At 42.8% G+C, this 16,284-nt stretch overlaps 1 protein-coding gene across 5 annotated transcripts in view; it reads right to left on the bottom strand.

The window, feature by feature from the left end:
• The window catches only part of INPP5A (inositol polyphosphate-5-phosphatase A), a 485,401-nt gene that overhangs the window by 57,987 nt on the left and 411,130 nt on the right, over positions 1–16,284 (bottom strand). For all 5 annotated transcript variants that reach the window (XM_073546403.1, XM_073546401.1, XM_073546399.1 and 2 more), the window contains 2 exons: positions 14,251–14,346; positions 12,555–12,629 (listed from right to left, as the gene is read on the bottom strand). In XM_073546403.1, coding sequence (XP_073402504.1) covers positions 12,555–12,629; positions 14,251–14,346 — 171 coding nt within the window. The remainder of the gene's footprint in view (positions 1–12,554; positions 12,630–14,250; positions 14,347–16,284) is intronic.

The following is a 16,284-nucleotide window of genomic DNA, read 5'->3' as shown; positions in this document are numbered from 1 at the left end:
CAGATCAAATGTTTAGAAATTCTACTGTGCCTAATAATTTGGAACAGTGCATTTTGAGGTTTTATTCATTTTGGAGATTATACTGTTATTATTGGGAGGTTTCTTCAATAAAATTTGATGTATACTCTAACCGGTGATGACTTTTATTAGACTGACTGTCATTTGTACCGACTATTTAGGAAAATCAGAGAACAATATCATTTGCATAATAATTTGGAACACAGTGTAATGGGGAATACAGCTTAGCTAAAAATGCCGTATGCCACAAATATAACTAAGACTATGATATTTTGCTTCAGCTTCTTTAATATTGCCTTCAAGTGACTGTTTTACAACATTATGGCTTCCCTTCCCCTGTGATACTCTGCTTGTCTCTATAGTGTATGTTCACATTTTAAGGCCGGGATCACACATGTGAGAAACACGGCCGAGTCTCGCATGTTAATACCCGGCACTGCCGCAGACACTCAGGAGTGGACCGTGCGGCTGCATGTATTTCTATGCCACCGCACGCTCCACTCCTGATTGTAGTCGGCAGCGCCGGGGTATTAACATGCGAGACTCGGCCAAGTTTCTCGCATGTGTGATCCCGGCCTAAAGGGTATATCTGGAACTTAACAAAAAATGTACCTAAGCTGTAACAGGCAGGTAATTGCAACTTACATGCCTGTTGTGCTCGGCGCCATTCTCCCCAGCACACTGCGGTCACATACGCTCCTGTCGGGGATGCAGAAGCCTCTGCTGAGGTCACGTCTACACAACGGAGGCCTCTTTTCTGGTTCGCCCTGGCAGGACTTCCGAGGTCATTCTGATTGACAGCCGGACCCTGCTACTTGAGGGAGATGAACGTCAATCAGAATAACCTCTGAAGTTTCACCCTGTCGCGTCAGCAGAGGCAGCTGAATCTCCGGCAGGAGCGGGGCACAACAGGCAGGCAATTTGCAATTATCTGCCTGTTAGTGATTAGGTACAATTTTTTTTTGTAAAGTCCCGGATACTCCTTGTCAGTATTTGGCACAACGTTTTTGCATCTCTTGCCAGTAAAAATTTGACTTTTTTTTACTTGCATGTTTGGTTCAGATTTTCCCACACTCATAACTATGGGTGAAATCTGCAGAAAAAAACACTGAAAGAATTGACATGCTGCAGGTTTTTAAACACTCCAAGAAAAAATTAGCAACATGCATTTGACTTCAGGATTCTCACTCACTTTGCTAGCAATAGAAAATCCTTCAGGTTTTGTGACAAATCTGTGCAGAAAAACAAGGCGACAAAAACATGACAAAACCACAGTGCACACAGAACCGAAGATCTACTATGAGACTTCATTTTATTGCTGTCCCAAATAACAGATTTAGATATGATATTTCTGATAAGTTTCACAAGATCTAACCCCATTTTTTCCTCTGTGTTTTATATTTTAAAGGAGATTGTAAATATGACTAAAGTCCATAGTACCTTACCAGCCTGAGAATACCAGTCCATAGTTGTCCATTTTAACTTGGCTGGTTGTCAAAAATGTAGGGGGGACCCGACGACGGTTTTTACATTATTTATTTTTTTTAAAAAAAAAACAGCGTGTGGACTAGAGTTCAGTGAATTTTTCAACATTTGGTTCGGATTATGTTCGGCGGCGAATATTGAATTTGCAATATTCACCGAACACAGCCGAACGTCATTGGAGTCAATGGGAGTAGAAATGAACTAATAATTAATGTTCGGGACTGATTATCAAACAAATTTCGCACAAATAGGCTACCAATATGGCAAATTCAGATTTGGTGATCATTTCCAAACATATTTGCTCAACTTTAGTGGGGACCCCTCTATTCTTGATAACCAGCCTTGCTGAAGCTGACAACTGAGAGGTGCAGCTCGCAACTGACAGTTTTGCCTGGCTGGTTATCAAAAAACTACAGGAGAACCCATGCAGTTTTTTTTTTTTAATATTATTTAGAGTGCAGGCGCCGACTGATGAATACTCCCATCAGCCACCACCTGCTCTCGCTGTTATTAGCACCAGCAGGTGTCAGCTGATAGGAGCAATAGTCCCATCAGTTGACACCAATGACCAGAGATACACTTCTTGCCTCCGATCACAGCTGCGGGCTCACGCTGTCATTTGAAAGTATGTAAACCGCAGGTGTCTGACTGGCAGTAATGAATTTACCGCAGATCAAAGGAAGTGTTTGTGTGCTGTCATGCACATGACACTACGAGAAAAACATGGTGTTCGAGGGGCGGAACCCGAACAGTAACAAGGACTTCCTGGTAAAGTCAGTGTTCAGTACCCGTGCCCAAACAGGTGTTCGGTACGGACACCAAATTTTTCCAGTTCACCCATCACTAGCAAACACCACCTCCGGAAAATAGAACAAAATAGAAAACCAAAAATCATCATCTTCTCACTTCAAGGTAACAAAAGCAGTTTGTTGGGTGCAGTGCATGGACAAGGAGTGGCCGGTTCCCAGGATATGAATAAATTAAAGTGGATTATTCTAGCATCAGAAACATTTATTTGATCACGCTAAAATTTTAGACTTTTTAAAAAAAAAAAACTTGGCGTACGCATTTCAACCCATGCCAGACCCCAATACTAAGGGCTTGAAGCGCATACGAGAAGCATTTTTTTAATCTTTGAAATATTAAGAGTGGTCAAATAATTTTTTGTTTTCAATTAAGGATGCTGGATTTATCCACTTTACCTTGACCACCACCAAACAAGATGGAGACCTCCGGAGCGTCCTGAGCTGGATCCGGGTTGGGGGCAGAGGGCGCTGAAAGGGGAGTATACCAAAATGTATTACTTTTAATCAATCCGTGGCTAAAAAAAAAATGTTTATATACACATATTACTGTCGGACACCCCATTTTTTTAAAGTCAGAAAGATCTCTCAAGTAAAAAGATCAGGATTCTGGAGCATGAGACAAGATGGGACAGAGGCGGTTTAGGTCTTATAAAAAATAAATAATTACTGGGATGCAAATGATGTCTTATTTTCAAACCATAATCTGCTCCTGACGGACAAAGTGATATTCTATAAGATACGGGGCTGATATGCAGTATCGCTCATATTACTTTGTTGATATCTGTATAATGTCGCCGCAGCGCCGCACTGTTTATCAGTAATACGACTGCAATCCGCTATTAAAATGTGCTACACCACATCTGACAACACAGATCCGAACAAAGCTATCAGTCCGCTCTCGCTGAACATGACAGGCAAACTAAGCTCCTAATTGCCCCCTGACAGTTCTTCAATTGACCCTTTGCCGAGTCTTGCAAGCAATGTTGTTTAATGTACAGTACCGAGAGCTGTCAGCATAAATAAGGATGGCACCGCGGCCTGCCGAGATAATTAGTATATACATCTCTGCATTAACCCAATAAGTAACTTCTATGTTGCAAACACTATGTGACATACGCGTCGGATAAATGCATTTTTACTCCGATGCCTATTCTGCATCCACATCAAGGACTTCAGAAGTAACGTAATAGAATCTGGCAACGTCAGTGCAAACCCTGCGACACGACCTCTCCCACCAAGACTGGTAAATGTGCCAAGCAATCTATGCAAGTACACTGTCATTAAATGAAGAATCCGATACTTGATGAGCTACAGATCACCAGTGCTACTGACTGGTCATTTTTAGGCCTGCACCCACCGTCCTTTACTTGCTGATGATTCTGGTTTAGCTGCACGCACGGTCTCGCCCCATAGTATTGTGTGCACATACCGGATGCAAGTTCAGGGGTTCTCCATCGTTTGCAGTCGCCAATTCTTTGCTTAATTCTAATTTTGGGGCAGATTTATCAAGCGGTTTTTGAGTAAAACTCCATGAAATGTTGCAATTTTTGGGTGATTTTATGCATTTTTATGCCTTTTGAGTGTGACCAGGGGTGTTCCCCCCAATTCATCAGAACTTCCATAACAGTTTTGGAAAAAATTACAAAAAAAAAAATCTACGTCAGCCCCTTCCTGGCATACAACATTTGAAAGATGCGCCAAATTCCTTACACAGGCGTGTGCCTCTTAAATTTGGTTCTTTTAACTCCAGCTCTCCCCCTACCTTAAGACCGGCACGCAGCATGCCAAGTCTTAATGAATCGGGGCCTTTATTTTACAAAAATCTACAACGATTTACATTCTTTTTTTCACGCGTCCAAAAAAAATACACTGGACAAGGTCCTAAATCGTTATATATATAGCACAGACGACAATCGGTTCATAAAGACAACCACTATCCATACGCCACGGACCACCCTCTCCGAATCAAAGTAAAGATTGCTAGGCAAGAGCCGTTCCCCCTCCATGTCAGACCCGGGTTTGTCCACGTATTATAAAGTCAGCAATTTGTTTGAATAGCAGACATAAAAACAAACAAAAAAAAGTATAATACAAAACTTTTCAGTGACCGCCTGATCATCATGGCAGATTTCCCAAGTATCAAATGTCAAAAGCTGCTGCCATATATTTACTTAAATGGAATCCGTCAGGTCCCCTAACTATTCCCATGCACTATATTAAGGTGGCATGGGTGCAGATTACTAGGGACAGGGGGCCTGACCGGTTTCCTTTTGGGCTCATGTACACATCAGTTTTTGATGATGAGTGAGATCTGTGTTTGTCATGGATAGCACTAATACCTACGATGGACATGTGAGCAGCCCCATAGACTGATTTGTTGTGGACTGCATGGTCCATGCAAAATCACAGACATGACCGATGTTGATTGGAATGTCGCATCAAACTTGGCATTGAAAGTCTTAGGTGTCGTAAAAAAAATGTCAGACAGCACTCAGGTGCCACGTGAGTGCTGTCTATTTTTCACTGACTGACTGACGACACATTTTTATTTCATTAATCAATAATACATATGAAAATAAGAAACTTTGCAAAATGAAGATAGATTTGCTTCTTTCACCTCCTGGACTGAGCTTTCACTCTCAATTCATGGGTAAAATTTCCCCATTACTGAGCTAAGAGATGACAGGTTGATGGAGGAGGGAGGATCTATAGACAGACCTTCTGCTGCAAGTTCTTCTGAAATTCTACAACTTTCCATAGAACTTTATGAGCACCAAATGTCCCCTCTAATCTCCGCTATGTGAACATTTGTATTTACTGAACATACATTTTACCCTGGATTTGGAAATTTTGAGAATACCGTAAATGATCAGTCCAGGAGGAGAAAGAACAGATTCCTGTTTTAAGAGGTATAAAAATGTTTCTTATTTTAATGTATATTATTAATTTAAGAAAAAAAATAAAAACAATGGTTATTCTTCAAAACCTGTGCAAGTTATGGGGTCCACACACTGGTTTTCCAAAGTCAAAGGCAAGGTTTTTGTTTTGTTTTTTTTGGGGGGGGGGGGGGGGAAATTATAGAATATCCTGGAGTAACTCTGAGCTAAAACATTTGAGCCCCAGATAATGCATACGCAAACATATTCTGAATAGGCTCAAGGTTTTACTTACCTTTCAGCTAACACAGGTGATGTTAAGGAGGCGTTTCGGGGCCTCACAGATAAAAGACCGATGGGGGGGGATCATCAGCTGTCTGCCATTTCGGGAAGTGCAGCAGTGCCTTCATTGTTTCGCTGTCACGGCTCCATATTTTTTTGGGTGGCCGTGCTGGGTATTGCAACTAAGAGCAGCTGGGTCTTATCCAAATCAATAGGACTGTGCTGCAATACCAGGCACAGCCACTATTAAAAGTATGGCGCTGCTTCAGGTATATAGACATTGGGGAGTCATAGGCTATTCGGTGGCTGTCACAAGAGTCGGACCCCCACGTATGGAAGACCGAGGGTACACCACTGATTTTATATGACCGGAATAAACCCTTTAAGCAGTCGCGCTTCTAAAAGCAAAAATCAAACTTACCTGCGTGTACCTGAGATTGGTTTAAAAGCAATAAAAAAAATATATATTTTATTTATCCCTTTATGAAAATTTGAATTCAGTTTACGTCTTTCATTCAAAGTTATTAAGTTACGACATAAAACACACAGAGAGATCCAGACGCCTCATTTGGGAGATTTGAAGACTAAACTAGGAGATCAATTATTAATAACTTTGGGGTATAATATTTACCCTCAGGTCTTCAGAAATAAAAAAAAAACGCAGATTAAACACGCATTATACTAAAGCTGCTTCCGCTGGGTATGGGCTGCACAGATCAAAAACTACAAAGTCTGAAGCTTTTTCAGAATTAAAATTTCATTTCTGCTGCTTAGAGAGAAAAAAAAGTGATCTATTACAGATTTCTTATAAGTATGATAACTATTTTATGTATCAGGGACATCTATCTCTTAAATTACACTGGGAAAAGAGACGAGAGGCGAAATAAATATATAAATAAAATAATAAAAAAAAAAACCCTCTCCACGGACAATGATAAAGTAGTTAGTGGATAATAAATATTTGTCAGGTCTTGTCACATCTGCACAAATTCCGCTATTAGTGAAGAGACGCTGCACAGATAGAAATAAATAGAGGCTAGAAAATCAATGCATCTTGAGCTCAAGCAGTTGCTAAACACACAGAAAAACATCTTTATCCAACAAGCGGCGCGCGGAGAAAATTCCCAAGTCTTGCCTCGCTGCAGCGAAGGAAAATTTAATCTTCCCAAATACTCATCAGGGCACTCCATCCTGCAGACCTGACAGCCCCACTTATAATTAATTATACAATTTCGATGGGAATATCGACTAAACCGAGCCATATATCATAGCAAAAGTCAATAGCCATGGACACATTCAATCATGTCCCAGCCAATGATTACTACTCTTAAAATACAATAATTATTTTCAGGAGCCAGCTCGAATTAAATTTCTGTCAGCCTGGTACAAGACCAGTGCTTGATGAAGGATGCAATGGATTTTTTTGGGGTTGAATTCGGCCCAGGAACATTCATCCTTTAAGATAGGTAGTTTGTTTTTTAGCGATCATGGTGCTGCGTATTTAACTAGACCATGAAGATTAGATTATCTCCTCTGACTCATTATATCATTTATCTTTTTCTTGCCTCTATGGCTGGATAGGAAGATTCTCTGCAAGTACAAAAAAAAGAGGTTCCGGCTGTTTTTCTTAAGGATATATGCTATGCATCTTGCAGGTAAGGCCGGCACAGTCTTAAAGGCCTCCGTACACATTAAAGGGGTTGTCCACTACAAGGACAACCCCTTCTCATACCCCATATGCTTGGCCCAGATAAAATAAAAAAAGCCTATACTCACCTCCTGTGTAGGCGCCGTACCCATGGTGTCTGCACTCACGGTCCAGGAGCTCTTGTGTGGTTGTTGTGACATGTGACTCTGGCGCCAAACCAGCGCTGGCATCACTGACCCCGCCTTTGGACAAAGTGAACATGAAGAGAAAGTCAGAAATTGGCTACATCCCAGACTTCCTCTTCATGTTCAATTTGTCTCAAGGCGGGGACAGTGATGCCAGCGCTGACTGGGTGCCAGCGTCACAACAACCACACGGGAGCCCCTGGAAGAGTGAGTGCCGACACTGCTGGAACAGGATGTGAGTATAAGCTTTTTTTTATTTTATCGGGGCCAAGTGTGGGGTATTACAAGGAGTTGTCCAAGTAGCGGACAACTTCTGTAAGCTAAAGTCAGACGAACCTGATGATTTTGGCAGAATAAGGCAACCATCTGATGTGCACCGGGGCCTCCCAAGTTTTCCCAAGTCAGATGTCAAGGATAGAAAGATCTGGCCTGGTGAACTTCAGAAGCTGATCCTTTTGGGATAAGCCATCCCAAGATTAGTCCAACAGCGCACCTCTCAGAGAACAGGAATACTTGGCCGATCCTAGCGTTCCTACGTATGGGGGAGAGATAATCCTTAGCCGAATGAATGTTTGGCCGACCCTTCGCTCTTTTGTATGGGGGTCTTAAGGCTGAACCCTTTATGGAAAACAGATCGATAACTAGAGAGGGTTGTCTAGGACCAGTAAAATGGACATAGGACCAGAAAAATGGACGGCTTTATGCCAAAAATAGTGCGCTCTTGTTTATGGGCTGCCTCAGGCATTGCAGCGCAGCCCTGTTAACTTAGATGCGGCACCATGAGCAGCGCCGCATTTGGGGGGGAAAGTAGTAGACCCATTTATCTCATTTCAGACTAAAATAAAATTAAGAATAAAATTATACAAACAGAATAATAAAAAGTTTCCCCATAAAAAGAATGACTGTAAAATAGTAAATCTAATCTAGCAGTTTAATTGGAGTTTTCTCAAGATGGAGATGTATCACTTCTCCATAGGAGAAGTGACAAAGGTCAAAAGCTACTAGTACCTTCATTGATCACTAGAACGGTGTTCCCAGAGCCCCCAAAGGTACAGCCAAGTGGTGTAACTCGAAACTTGATTGCACAATGCAATATCTCCGACAGGGTCACCAACTATGAGGGATTGTTACTAATATTGGTCATTTTTTATATTGGCCAAAGAGAATTTTCATGCCCCCTAACCTTCAGGCCATGCCTACACCTACTATAGTTCCACTCCTGTATGTTGGCATTTGAATAGAGCGTTGGTTGAGCATTTGTGGTCTAGATCCATTCAAAGTCTGTGGCACTGAAAAATATTTGGGCCCTTTTCAGTCCAAAAGCTCATCAATGTACAATTCCACCTGATTTGGAGGAGGAAATTTCCCAACTTACCTCTTGGGCCCTTGTGCGGTTACACAGGTTACACCAATGATGTGTCCACCCTTAGACAAAGTACAGCTCTCATGTTGGACACAAGTAGAGTTGAGCGACTTTGGTCGGATCGGGTTTCATGAAACAAAATTTGTTTTAAATGAAACTGGTCCGACTAGGGCAAAAAAAGTCGGAGTTTCGTCCGAAACCCGACCACAATGCAAGTCAATGGGAAATAAAAGTCGGCATTAAGCGGATGGCATTCATCCACTCAATGCCGACTTTTATTCCCCATTGACTTGCATTGGGGTCGGGTTTCAGACGAAACTCCGACTTTTTTTGCCCTAGTCGGACCAGTTTCATTTGAAACAAATTTTGTTTCATGAAACCCGATCCAACCAAAGTCGCTCAACTCTAGACACAAGGTCTCCAGCTGCTCAATTCAAACTCATTGTGATTGTGCATTGAGGAAAAACAGGTGACTCCATATCTTAGTAATCAGTGGGGGACCAGTGATCAGTTATTAATTACCCATCCTGTGAACAGATGATTGATGCCCATTTTGGGAAAACCCTTTTAAGAGCCTTAATGTTGGAGGCATGAATCTATATGCAGCCTTGTTGGAAAAAGCTCTGGCTCCTCCTGCAGCTTTCGGATAAAGCAAGATCATACAATCAACGTTGGTGCTCTATTCTCCATTCAATACTTGGGATGTAGTTTCATATCGTACAGTTCAAATAGATCCTGTTTTCTGTTTTGGTTACAATGCATTTTGTTTGAAAAGTAAAAAGCGCAGAGTGTAGCTGCCACCTTGGCATTAAAGGGGTATTCCAGTCTCCAAAAACATTAGATTCGTGTGTGTACGTGTCAAACAGTTTTCCCCTGGTCACAAGACAGAAACCAGGAGGCACTAAATAGAGTGGCCAGATGAATATGCCCCCTGATGCTTTTTTCACTGTAAATGCTCATGAAGTTGATAGAGCAAAGCATTAATGCCTTAAACCAAGGGTGGGCAATTAATTTTCCCAAGGGGCCACATGAGAGATCGTGACAGTTGTGGAGGGCCAAACCAATAGGCTGAAATTAATTCTACTCAATATTAATATCGATATATTATATGATTGATAATATTAATTGTATCACTTAATATTGCGTAGAATTAAGTATGCCGACATACCCCTATATATCATTTGAAACAGAGTACAGCCCCTCCCTATATACTACATATACAGCATGAGCCCCACACAGCCTCCCCCATATACAGCATGAGCCCCACACAGCGTCCCCCAGATACAGCATGAGCCCCACACAGCCTCCCCCAGATACAGCATGAGCCCCACACAGCCTCCCCCCAGATACAGCATGAGCCCCACACAGCCTCCCCCCAGATACAGCATATGAGCCCCACACAACCTTCCTATATACACTGCATGAGCACCATACAGCCTCCCCATATACACTGCATGAGCCCCACACAGCCTCCACATATACAGCAAGAGCCCCACATAGACTCCTCATATACAGCATGAGCCCCACATAGACTCCTCATATACAGCATGAGCCCCACCAGCCTCGCCTCTCCATATACAGCCCCATACAGCCTCCCCATATACAAGATGAGCCCCACTCAGCCTGCCTATTTTTACTGCATGAGGCCCCCACAGCCTCCCTATAAACACCATGAGGCCCCACACAGCCTCCCCATATACTGCATGTCATCCCCACAGCCTCCTGATGTGCAATATATCACCCCCATAGCCTGCCCATGTTCTGCACGACACCCCCATAACTTCCCCATGCGCAGCATGACACCCCCATAACCTCGCCATGCGCAGCATGACACCCCCATAACCTCCCCATGAGCAGCATGTCACCCCCATTGCCTCCCCATGTGCAGCATGTCACCCCCATTGCCTCCCCATGTGCAGCATGTCACCCCCATTGCCTCCCCATGTGCAGCATGTCACCCCCATAGCCTCTCCATGCGCAGCATGTCACCCTCATAGCCTCCCCATGAGCAGCTTGTCACCCCCATTGCCTCCCCTTGAGCAGCATGTCACCCCCATTGCCTCCCCGTGTGCAGCATGTCACCCTCATAGCATCCCCATGTGCTGCACGACGCCCCCATAGCCTACTTGTGTTCTGCACGACGCCCCCATAGCATCCCCATGTTCTGCATAACACCCCCATAGCCTCCCCATGCCCAGGCAAACATCTCATACACATGAAAAAAAACGAACATCACATACTCACCTCGGTCTCGTTCCCCGGCGCTCTGCTTCTGCTCCTGTCTCGGTGTCTCCGGTGCGTTGACTCTTCGCAGTACACATGATGTCATCGCGTCAGCTGTTTCACATGCTGATTGGTGGAGGAAGTGGCTGGAGGCCCCTCCTCCACTAACGCAGTCAGCACAGATGGAGACAGCGAGCGGGCGGGCACGGTGCAGCCCGCTGACGTCAGGTTTCCAGCCCCATGGCTGTCTCCGTCCGTGGGCTGGACTGAGACACCCAGAGGGCCGGATGTGGCTCACGGGCCGCACTTTGTCCAGGTCTGTCTTAAACAGTCAACAAAGAGGTGAAGTGCCCGCAGAAGAGGTAGTGGCCATAAGCGGTCAATAATGCGGCAGGGTGCATGCAGGGGAGGCGCCTCATGGCTGTGGTCTACTGGTCTACTGGAAAGAAGAAAGCATAATGAGAAAATGGGGACGCAAGTTCACAGTTTGGGTCATTGGTGGAAGTCTTCGCAGGGGGACCAACTCAGTTTTAACAGTCATCAACTATCCCGTGAAAAGGTGATTATCCTTGACGCTTGAAATATCATTTTAAACTTTGCATCACAACTAAGAGGTGGTCATCTGCAGTTATGGGATCACAGGCCTCTCTGCATTTTCTGTAGTCACATAATTACTAGGGATGAGCAAATAGCTTCAGATAACTCTTTATCCGAATAGCTGCATCGGGAACCCGGATACCTGGAACGCTCCCGATAATCAGCTGTTTGGTGCCGTAGCTGCATTTGTCACGGCTGTGTGACAGTCACAACACATGCATGGAGAGAGCCTGTGTGTTTGACAATCCATGCATGTGTTGCAGCTGTTGAACAGCCACGAGACATGCAGGGATAGGGACCCGAACATATTATTCGAGCACGCCGAAGACACTCGGTTAGCACATGAGCATGCCTACATTTTGCACCAAAATTTTGTAAAATTATTTCACATTGTTGCATTTTGAGTCCACAGATTTTTCCACAAAGCAACATATGCTTTCCTTCTAGGCCACTGCTTACAAAGCAGCAAGAATTGTGAAACAAATATATAATTAATGGAGCACAAGTCGTGTGCGGCAGTTTTTGGTGCAAACAATGTGGGAAATTTCCTATACCAAACTGTACCAACATTCTGGCTCTGAGTGAAGCTCCGAATAAAGTTCTGCTATGAAGTCTTCTTTCTGAAACATTTATTGCTAGTTTCAAGATCAAGCGGTTTGGGGGGGGGGGCGTTTTGGGGGCAAGCCGTGCATCTGTCAGGTTGGGTTCAGATTCTGCATTCTGGTATAAGCAAATCTTTTTTACTAGGAAATGTTCTTAGAACTACTTCTATGTAAAATCACAATTACTGTGTCACATATACACATTGTGATTAGGATTTTTATAAACAGACTTTTATACTTATGGGATTTTCCCTACTAACCTTGGAGAAGCAGAAATCCCTGAAATCTCTGTGGCATTTATGTAACATTTAAAGAATGGACTTTGCTTGAAAAATCACAGTAAAATCATGAAGTTGGGCAGGGTGAGGACAGGCTTTCAGCCCCAAGATGCAAACAATAATATTGTCAATCATTGACAGCAAGCAGAAGTGAAAAGGACGTTACAAAGTTTAAACAAATCCCGACTCACCGCAGTGCCATTGTTATCTCTAAAAACTTCTTGATTAAAATAATCAAATAATTTCTTTTCTATTTGTAGAACGACCTGGAAGAAACCGGAAAGAAAATAGAGAATATTGTTAGAGAGCATGGTCCTACACATGATCACACAGATCCCTCTCTAGAGGACGCACCACTCGCACCACATAAACGTCTAAAGTTGCTAAAATGCAAAAACTTTTCCTGTTATGATGCGCTGTACATGCTTTCCTCTTAAAAAACACTAAAAATGGCATTAAACCTCAGACAGAAGACTTTTTGTGTATGCGCTTTTGTGAAAACAGGCCATTTTTCAACAGTCTGCTGGGTCCAATTTTCATCCATTTTTGCCATCAGTGCGTAATCCAGTGTTCTCACACATAAAATCAATTCCTAACCGTAGGTAGTTAAAAAACAGACAGTACTTGGATGGATGGTATCTGAGAACGATCCTTTTTTTAGTGACCCATTCACTTTAATAGACGATTTTGATAGGAACATTGGATAAAAAAAAAAAAAAAAGTTTTTTTTTGCGGACAATGGATCAACCAAATTCCCCTTCCCCCCAAAAAAACAAAAAAAAACACAGGCATATGAACAACTTCAGAGACTATAATTGTTCTATGTTCTAGCCATGAAAACACGCAAAATTACACATGACCATACTAATTACATGCAGCTGAAGGGTATGTTCACACTGCATATCTTTCTGCTATTTTTTTTTTTTTATTTTGAGCAGGTCCACTCAAAAACAATGGGGGGAAAAAGTGCAAATGTAAGGATCAAAAGAATGGTCCAATTAATTTGGATGTAAAAATGACTTAATGGTCATATGTTCAGGCTTTTGAACGTCTTTTAATGTTTCATATTTCTAAAGATTCCACCCAATTAAAAGTAGTGAGATGTCCCTTCTTTTGGCATTTTCCACTCAAAACTTTACAATACAACTCAAATGAGAAGGCTTAAAGCGGTTGTCTGGTCTAAATCGATAAGCCTTATGAATCCCCCAACACACGCACTGGGATTCGCTGTTTTTCTGACCCGGGATCGGAGGATATGTATGAGATATACATACTCCTGGGCACTGGGCGCAGCCCAGAGCAAGGCCGCGCCCTGTCTAGTGATGCAGCCGGACAGTGGGAGCGGCCTCGCTCCATACAAGTGTGAGGCTGCGCCCAGGGCCCAGGAGTATGTATATCTCATACATATCCTCCAGTCCCGGGTCACAAACCAGTGAATCCTCCAAAGCAGTGCGTGCACTGGGGGGATACTCAAGTGTACAGTCACACAAAATGAGGGCAGACTTATCGATTTGGACCATAAAAAAAAAAAAAAAACAACAAACAAGATCTACAAGTTTGGGGAAGGGCTGTAATTATCTTTGTCCTAATAATCCCAAATAGTTAGTGATAGCAAACCCGGACAGTATGTGACCTGCACAAAACCTGAAATTATACCCTACCATAAAGATGAATAAATTCCAGATTTTTATTAGAGGACTTAAAATAATTATTTTTTGTGATTTAATTTGTAAAACTCTATATTTTCATCTTTATGGTCGTGTCTCCAGGTTTAGTGCAGACAAAGCAAACAAAAAGAAATTAACCTGAATTTTTTTAACGTTAGTAAAGTGCAACTACTGCCTGAAAGTAAGAACACGAGCAACTTTAATAAACAGATTGACAAACCTTGCGATCATTCTCCGATTCTCGGAAAACCAACTTGTCTACGGTGCTGCTGTCCGTTCCATGGACTGTCTGCATTGTAGTTTTTGCACAAAGTGTCTGAAAGAAAGTAGTTTTAGCATAAATTCAATACAGTAATATTGTAATACTAAAAAAGACAACCAATTACACTTTGTAATTACTGCTGTACTTACACAAAGCTCACAATTATCCACCACTCATCTGACATGTGTAAAACTAAATGCCATGGTAACAGTTGCAATTTCAACAAAATTACAATCAGTTTTTTCTCTTATAATTTTAGCAGCATTTCTGATATCATCTTAGGGTCTGTGCACACGCTGCGGATTCTGCTGCGGATTTGGCCTCTGCGGATCTGCAACAGTTCTGCAGATGATATAAGTCTATGTGATTTACAATCTGCTGTGCACATGCTGCGGATTTTCACCGCAGAAAAGCTGCGGTTTTGAATCCGCAGAAAGAATTGACATGGCAATTCTTTCTGCGGATTCTGCGGCAGTTTGCCACCTATACCATTGTCCAGGTGTCAAACCGCAGGGGAAAACCGCTGGCCAATCCGCAGGTCATTTTACCTGCGGATCCGAAGATACAAATCCGCAGGTTAATCCGCAGCGTGTGCACATAGCCTTAGGCTTAAAAGGGGTTTTCCACTTTCAGGAAAGTTGATACCAAACACTCAAATATCAAACTGAGCAGGTACTCACCTTCCTGAATCTAGCACCGCCTCCCTGCTGCTCAGATCTCAATTTTGTTTGGCTATGCCGGTTCCCTGCTGCTCAGATCTTGGTTTTTTTTGGCTGCGCTTAGTCCTTGCTGCTCAGATCTCGTTTTTGTTGGCTGCGCCCACTCCCTGCTGCTCAGACCTCGTTTTTTTTTGGCTACACCACTCCCTGCTGCTCAGATTTAGTTTTTTTTTACCTGGCCCACTCCCTGCTGCCCAGATCTCGTTTTTTTGGCTGCGCACACTCCCTGCTGCTTAGATCTCGGTTTTTGGCTGCGCACACTCCCTGCTGCTCAGATCTCGTTTTTTTTGCTGCGCACACTCCCTGCTGATCAGACCTCGGTTTTTTTTGGCTACCCCACTCCCTGCTGCTCAGAATTAGTTTTTTTTCAGCTGCGCCCACTCCCTGCTGCTCAGAACCCTTTTTTTTTTTTACCTGGCCCACTCCCTGCTGCTCAGATCTCTTTTTTTGCCTGCACACACTCCCTGCTGCTCAGAACCCTTTTTTTTACCTGGCCCACTCCCTGCTGCTCAGATCACTTTTTTTTGGCTGCGCACACTCCCTGCTGCTCAGATCTCGTTTTTTTGACTGCACCACACCCTGCTGCACTGATCTGGTTTTTTTTAATGCATGTCGATAGTGTGCATCACCCCTGTAGCTAATCACAGAGTTTAAGCAGATCTTACGATTAAAATATTCCAAAATACCAAATTTTGACATTATACTGAATATCTTTTGGTTTTTTTTAAGTTCAGGGTGCAGTTACTTGAGGCTACCGGATCGCACCCATAATAAGTGCACAATTATACAAAACATGTACCTTATTTTGTACATCACACATTACAAGGTGGTTTCTGCATTTCACACGCACATATAGACAGATACAAAAAACTTGGGTGTTCTGGCCCTGCTCCAAAAATTACCGCTTCACTTGTAGTATTACCAGTATTTTATTAACTTGTGATTAAAATGTTTTGCTGAATTAATTACCTTTGCCACCAAATGACTGGATTACATAGCGGAAAGAAAATAGGTAGAAAGCCCTGAGGGCATTGGCCTGTGGTATAAAGTAGGTTTCTTTCAGTCTTATGTATAAATAAAAAAAAAAAAATCAATGTAAAATTTTGCACTTCCCATTTTTCTGAACCATCTGTGCCGGCTTACACTTTCAAATGCCGGGATTCACATGCGAGTGGTTTCCCAAGAGCGTTCTTCTCTGATACCAGGCATTGAAATTCAAAGCACAGATTAGCTAATCGGGTCAAGCCTAAAAAAAGAAGGCCTTTGGACTTAT

Source organism: Dendrobates tinctorius, unplaced genomic scaffold (assembly GCF_039654945.1).
Source record: "Dendrobates tinctorius isolate UK_male_01 unplaced genomic scaffold, ASM3965494v1 ptg000147l, whole genome shotgun sequence".
Lineage (NCBI taxonomy): Eukaryota > Metazoa > Chordata > Amphibia > Anura > Dendrobatidae > Dendrobates > Dendrobates tinctorius.
Note: the sequence above shows the minus strand (reverse complement) of the source record. Positions and strands in the feature narration are given on the sequence as shown.